Here is a 6,765-nt window from a genome sequence, read left to right as displayed (position 1 = left end):
AAGCTTTGTGGAGAGTCTTGCATCCCTGCAAAAGCTAGGCTGAACCTAAATTACTGTGTCCCTCGCCACTGAAGAGGGACTAGAACAGGAATAATGTCTTTTCATAAACAGTCTCCAGGTTATGTAGGTGCATTTGATGTAACCTGTGGACATCCCCAAAGCAGGAGTATCAGTGATCTGTTAAGTGTCCTTGGCATGGTAATACCACGCTGCAACTACAGACTTGTAGGTGGAGCAGTGTCATTAATGAACCAGGGAACAGAACTCCTGTGAATTTCTTCTTAGCCTAGCTTGCTTTCCTTCTCAGCTTACCCGCGTGTTTGTTTTTCAAGCCCAGTGCTGATTTCACCTTTACCAGGCATGTGGAGGCTAACTCAAAAGCGTGTGTGTGGTTTGTGTCGGATCCCAGCTTGAGCAGCCACCCTGACAGCTCCCCCGTTTGCCTATCTTGATCGGTGCATTACAGCACAACTGGCATCCGCTGGGCACAAGTGCACAAAGATCAGTAGTGGTGTGCGTTCATTATAATTTTCTCTTTTACATAAAAATCTTATTCTGCTTACTTCTGGCCAGGGCTATGCACAAAGCACGCCTGAAAGGTTTCTTTCTAGAAAATAATTCTGAACTCTGCTTTTGAAGGGCCACGTGCCTTCATGCCTCTGGTCTCAATCCTGCCTGTAGTCCTTGTGTGGAGCCATGAAGTTAGGGCTTCTGTCTTAGTTCTTTTACAAATCTCCTCTGTAGAGTTGGACAGGTTGCGTTCCTCTGTTTATCTGATCGCGGTAATGAGAATAATTGGGTATCCGGTACACATCAAAATTTGTACAGGGGTGAGACATGGCAGGGGGAATAGCTGGTAAGTCAGTCAGGTTACTTCGTTTGGCAGCGGTCCATACTGCCTTTGAATAACGAGGGGATTCCAGGCTTCAGTGTGGTCACAGGATTCGGTTTCTTTGATACGGCGAAACCTTCTTTCATGACTTTACACTTTGTCTCCATCCAGCGTTCTCATACTTACGGTGTTTGACCAACATCAGGTGTTTGACTGAGTTGTGTGGCAGGTTTATCTGGCCCTTCCAAATCAAGACATCTGCTAGTACCGAATTCTGTTGTTAGGTTTCTGTCTAATGCTGGTTTCTGTTCCAGCCAGAATAGATTTGGGCAAGCAGAGCAAGGTTTTGAATTTGAAACAAGCAAAAATGTACACACTGAAGCCCATATACTTTAGTTAACTCTCAGCGAGCTTACATGCACACTGTAACGTGTAAAAAGAAAAAATGCTGGTGGTAAAATACAGAGGGGAGTAGGGAATAACCTGCTTAATAAAACTCTAAACTCCAGGAAAGACTGAAAGGTATCTTTGTAGAAAATTCTCTTGCCTGGCTAAATAAGGAACTTGTCAGAGGAAGTCAGGAATGCAAAGGCTCCTTAAATAATTTCCAAAGTTTTGTCTTCTTCCTTCCTGCTTTACACACAGGCCTGTTTGTTTCTGTAAGCAGTGCGTTTTACAGGAAAGCAAAGAAAAAGTTGAAGTTAACCTTTTTTTTTTTTGGAAAAGTGCTATTTTACTTTCCGTATGTTTTCCATAGTAAAAGCCTCCCTTTATTTTCCATACTTGTCTGTGTTAAAACAGTACGAGCTTTGTCCACCTCCACAACTAGGAAACTTAAAACCACAAAGCAGGATCAGTATGTTTTGTAAGACTAGTTAATCTCATCATTTTCAGTTAGTTCAGTGGAGTAGTAGTAATCGTGTGTCCCATGCTGTGTTTGGCACTCCTAGATTAGATTCACCTTGTGTAGTCGTGATAACTCATTCACAGTGCGGTAGTGAATGAACGGAGAGGAAATGTGCTGAAGGGGAGCTAACAAAAAGGTGTGTGTTTAGGGTGAGGAAGAAGTACCTACTCAGACAAGTACACGAGGGTTTTGATGATCACGGGTATTCAGTTAAAGCAAAAGAGTGACTTACAGGGTTTATAAATTATGCAGTCAAGTCTGAACAATCCAAAACACATCCCCCATTTTATTCCTGGGTCGATGTTTGCAAAGAAAGCTAACACATGCCTGATCCCAAACACCTACCCTAATGCCATATATAGAGTGGTTTTTCATCTCTCTGATGACAGCTGGGAGACCTGGCACATCTGGGGGTCCCTCGAATAAGTAAGGACACAGACCATTTTTTCACGTATTTATTTATTTTCCCTGTGTATATTGAGTTTCTAATAATGGTTACTTTTTACATTTAAGTTCAAAAATTTGTGTCATTATGAAAAATGCCCTATTAATAACATACTAGAAGTTCATTTTTCCATTGTTTCAAGGGAGAGGAGGCACCTAAAAGTCTTACTTAATATGCTTTCTTTAGGTTTCCTATGCTTTTTTACTATAATAAAAATATATTACTAGACTTACCTAAATAGATTGTTTTCAACCTGACAAAGTTACATAAGAGAATCCCCTTGTACTTAAAGAAAAATGCAATTATTTTCTATTCTGAATCTCCAGACTGCTGTTTTAGAAAATCATATCTGATTATTTGCTCAGCAGAAGATTATTGAGTTGATTTAGCTGTGATTTTACTTAACAAAGCTTCAACTGAATTCCTACTGTGGAGTCCAAAAAAGGTAGAGAGATATAAATGATACATTCAAACTGTGATTTTTGTGAACAGGGCCATCAATGCACCCCTCGGAGCTAATAGCGGAGATGAGAAACAGTGGGTTTGCACTGAAACAAAATGTACTGGGGAGAAACTTGACCGCAAATGATCCATCACAGGTAATGATCTTTTTACCAGTAAGCTGAAAATGTCTATAAATCTAAATGTGATTGCTTGTGAATTGCTACTTAATGTTTTCAAATATGCATATCCATAGGAAAGCTGAATAGCTGTACTAGCAGAAAAAAGTCCAGGAACTTACTGGTTGCCGGCTTTGTTTCAGTCAGAATGGTGAATCATAAATTGCTTCTTTTAAAACCACATACAATAAATTAAATCCCTCCTCCGGGTGACTAGAAATTGAATTTTTCATGAAGGGGATGGCTGGGGGTTTTGCCGCACTCTTCTGATGCAGTGCTAGCCTTCGGATGAAGTTTGAGGAAGTGGGCACAAATGATTACTTCCAGGAACGCTGTGTCTGAAGATTTTTGTTTTGCTTGATTGACTGTTGTATCTGTTATTTCTGGGAGTGGAAATGTTTAATTGTCTTTACTTAGACTGCACAAGGCACATTTCTGATTGAGGTGCTTTAATAAGTGGAGAATTCACTCACGCTCCTTGAGCGAGCCACCACGAAATAACCTTTGTTCATATGGCAGGATAGTCCAACCACTAGTAAAGGGGGGACAGCAGCCCTCGGCTGGTCTTGAGATCTTGAGTAAACCAACATCTCATTGCATGATGGATGCACCTTTGCACTTAAAAAGGCTGTGTACCCCAGAAAAACGCAGCGTATGGACACTGTTAAATGAGTCGGAGCGATACCTGTGTGTTTGGTTTATGTTAGATGTGGTGGGTTTTTTTGGAAGAGCTTTTAAATCTTTATTTCTTCTTTCCGCTCCTGAGCGTGGCTAAAATTAAAACCATCACGGTGGAGAACTGTAGTGTGTCAGATGCACGTAATTGGAAGAATTCAGGGTCTTCAAAGCAGCTATGCTCTGCTGATTGCGTTACTGTATGTAGATTATATGATTACAGTATTTTGCATTGCTAGAACACTTTTTGAACATTTAAAGACTAATAACACAACAGTGAGGTAGATGTGTTAATACCCATTTTCCTAATGACTAAACCGAGACAGAAAAGTAATTTGCTTAAATTACTCTGGGTTCGAGCAGGACTAGCATCTTACCTATTCATCCAAGCGTGATAACAATGGAGTGACTTATCCTGGGGAATCATGTGGGCTCCAAAATTGGCTCATTTTTATTAACTGTTTCAGAAATTTTTACTGATTTTTTTTTTTCAGAGGTTACTAATAACTCCTGTTGTATAACCCCCACATTATAACACCTACTCAGCTTTGAGACAGAGTGGTGGCGGGGCGGGGGGGTTGCTTTGCAGCGAGTTTGCTGCTCTTTCCAAGGAGTCTTAAGCTGACTTAGTAATACAGATATATTTGTGCCTGTGCAAAAATGAGGTGCATAGAGGCATTGCTCTTAATACAAAAATCTGAATGAAGAGATTATTTTTATATGTAAGAACTTAATGTCTTACCACGTTTTCCTAGGAATTTGTTGCAAGCGAAGATGATGATCCAGAAGTTGAATTTTTAAAATCACTGTCAACCAAACAAAAGCAGAAACTTCTAAGGTAAGTGTGGTACCTAGTGGAGGGGATCTGTATCGCCAGGGGTTCTGGCTCCGTGATTGTCCCTGTAATTCTTCTGTGCCATGGAAGGATTTAGCAACATCAGTACAGAAGAAAATCAGCTTAGTTTAACATACACTTGGTCACAAATGGCATTATGCAGCATGGGTTTTCATCCAGTCGTTTAGTTTTAATCTGGCTGTTCTAATCTAGTTGCGGTGCCTTTGCACTGGGGCTCATGTCCGATTTAAATGGGATACTGAAATAATAATAAAGAGGCAGTCAGTTGCTATTTTAAAATATTATTTTTGCATTCCATTTTTTAAAGTATCTTCTTTCAGGATTAAAAATTCCATATTCTTTACTGGTTTACATCTTGGCAAAGCTTGCTACCTTCTCCTGTGCGGCCAAACCGAACCTGCCCTTGCACCCCCAGGCTGAGGGTAGCCTAGCTCCACGCTGCTCTCCGAGCTGGGGCTGCAGTTGCTGCGGCAGCCAGGCCAGCACAGGAAGCTCCCCGTGCTTTTGTCGTTCTAATAAACAGTTAATGAGGTTTTCATGCTTTGCCTCTGCCCTACTGATTTCATGTGCCAGGTGACTTACAGGGTGTTTTTTTTTTCTTTCTTAATTTGGAACATTATCTTGGAATCACCTGAAAACATTTAAAATCAAAAATATTAGCTACTGCCTGGTAGATCCCATACAGGTATCGCTAGTTAAAACAGCCGTTTCGGCTAACAGATGTGCTGTGCATGGGGAGTGGGAGGAGGGAGAAAGGTGAATGGCTGAGCAGGTACACAGGCAGGTAGGGCATTTGCATACGTAATAAATCAGTCTCTGAAAATAGTTGGCATATTTTACGTTCCCTTTGAGTAAGGAAGGTGTATGTAGTTTGAGCAATTTAAAATGCTATTTTGTTTGAACTTCTGCTTGCCCAGCACAATGAAATTACAATACTTTGTATTTTGAAAGTTGAAGTTCAATAAATATTTGGGTCCTTTAGATGGCACTAGTCTGAAGGGATTTTTTTTTAATACGCTGAACGTAGTTTCACTATTCAGTCACTAATTTTTCTGAGAAGAGCAGACACAGGAAGCAAAATAAGAACTAGGTGGAAGCAGTCGAATAGCAGTGAATGCATGTGCATGGTGGAACGTTGCACTTACGGCTAAATAATGTAAATTTCTAGTTGTGACAGAAGAGATTCTTGAAAAGATTAGTATTATTTGCCTGGAGAACTCAGAGATGTAGGCTTTACCGTCTCAGTTTCCATCATTAATAGAAAGTGAATGCTAATTGCATTTTTTCATTGTCAAAATTTCTTACCCAAATGGACAAACAAAAGCAGCAGTGATTTCCCAAAGCCTCCAGAGCAGACTGGCAAGGGGAAAAAAGCACTACTGAACGTATTTGTTCCTAGTTACAAGGCCAAAATTGACATATCTTGCCTATCTTTTCTTAAATGAATTAAAAAATCATATTCCTCCTGTTTTGAGGAAGCAGCTGTGGATTACAGGAGGATTTGTTCTATGATTAACATCAGGTTAGAAGTTTAAAAATACTTTGCTGACAGAAGAGAGGGATTCAACATGTTGTTATGGAAAAGAGTGTATTTACTGTGTAGGTCATCGGAAGCAGTGAGCTTTAAAAGACAGTGACTTTGAAATTCAGAATATCTTAACACATCTGATTGCGCTACTCTTCTGTTTTGACAACAAAAGGAAGTTGGATCGACTGGAGAAGAAAAAGAAAAAGAAAGACAAGAAGAAGAAAAAGCAGCAAAAGAAAAAAAGCAAAAGTAAACACAAGAAACATAAGACGAGATGCTCGTCCTCGTCCTCCAGCGAGACTTCAGTGAGCAGCAGCGATAGCGAGACTGACAGCAGAGACAGAGCAGCACAAAAGAAGATGTATTCCAAGAAAAGAAAAAAAGACAAGTTTTCGGAGGCTAGCAGCAGCAGCGATTCAGAAGGGAGCGCAAAGACGAAGGAAAAACTTCACCAAGAGCACTCCGGTAGTCACGGTAACAAGGACAGAGAGCGGGAGAAGCACAGGCTTTTAAAGGAAGATAGTTCTGTGGAGAACAACAAATGGGGCTCCTCTGAGGGGGAAAGGAAGTCCAAAAGCAGGTACCACAGCGCCAGCCGGAGAGAGACTGAACGAAAGGAGAGGGACAGTAGAAGCCAAAGCAGGGATGAGGGGAGCAGGAGGAGCCCTGGCACGAGCCACAGCAGTTCTGGGCAAAGGCAGACACGAAAAAGCCCGAGTCAGAGCCCTGGCAGAGGGCGGCACAGGAAAAGGGAAACCAGAAGCCCCAGCACAGATGTTCACAGAGAGAAGAAAAAATGTAGAGAGCGCTGTGGGGACAAGTGCAGTAAAGTGGAACGCGGAGAAGGGAGCAGGCGCAGTAGAAGTAGAAGCAGAGAGAGGAAAAAAAATAGATAGTGTAGG

At 41.2% G+C, this 6,765-nt stretch overlaps 1 protein-coding gene across 1 annotated transcript; it reads left to right on the top strand.

Moving 5' to 3' along the window:
- Positions 1 to 2,268: 2,268 nt before the first annotated feature.
- Positions 2,269 to 6,443, top strand: LOC104505359 (corepressor interacting with RBPJ 1-like; the record flags this gene model as incomplete). Its single annotated transcript, XM_010156417.1, has 3 exons — positions 2,269 to 2,783; positions 4,235 to 4,317; positions 6,036 to 6,443. Coding segments are annotated over exons 1-3 (590 nt in total), but the record flags the coding sequence as incomplete, so codon positions are not given.
- Between the last annotated feature and the right edge of the window lie 322 nt (positions 6,444 to 6,765).

This window comes from Eurypyga helias, unplaced genomic scaffold (assembly GCF_000690775.1).
Source record: "Eurypyga helias isolate BGI_N326 unplaced genomic scaffold, ASM69077v1 scaffold48627, whole genome shotgun sequence".
Classification (NCBI taxonomy): Eukaryota; Metazoa; Chordata; class Aves; order Eurypygiformes; family Eurypygidae; genus Eurypyga; species Eurypyga helias.
Note: the sequence above shows the minus strand (reverse complement) of the source record. Positions and strands in the feature narration are given on the sequence as shown.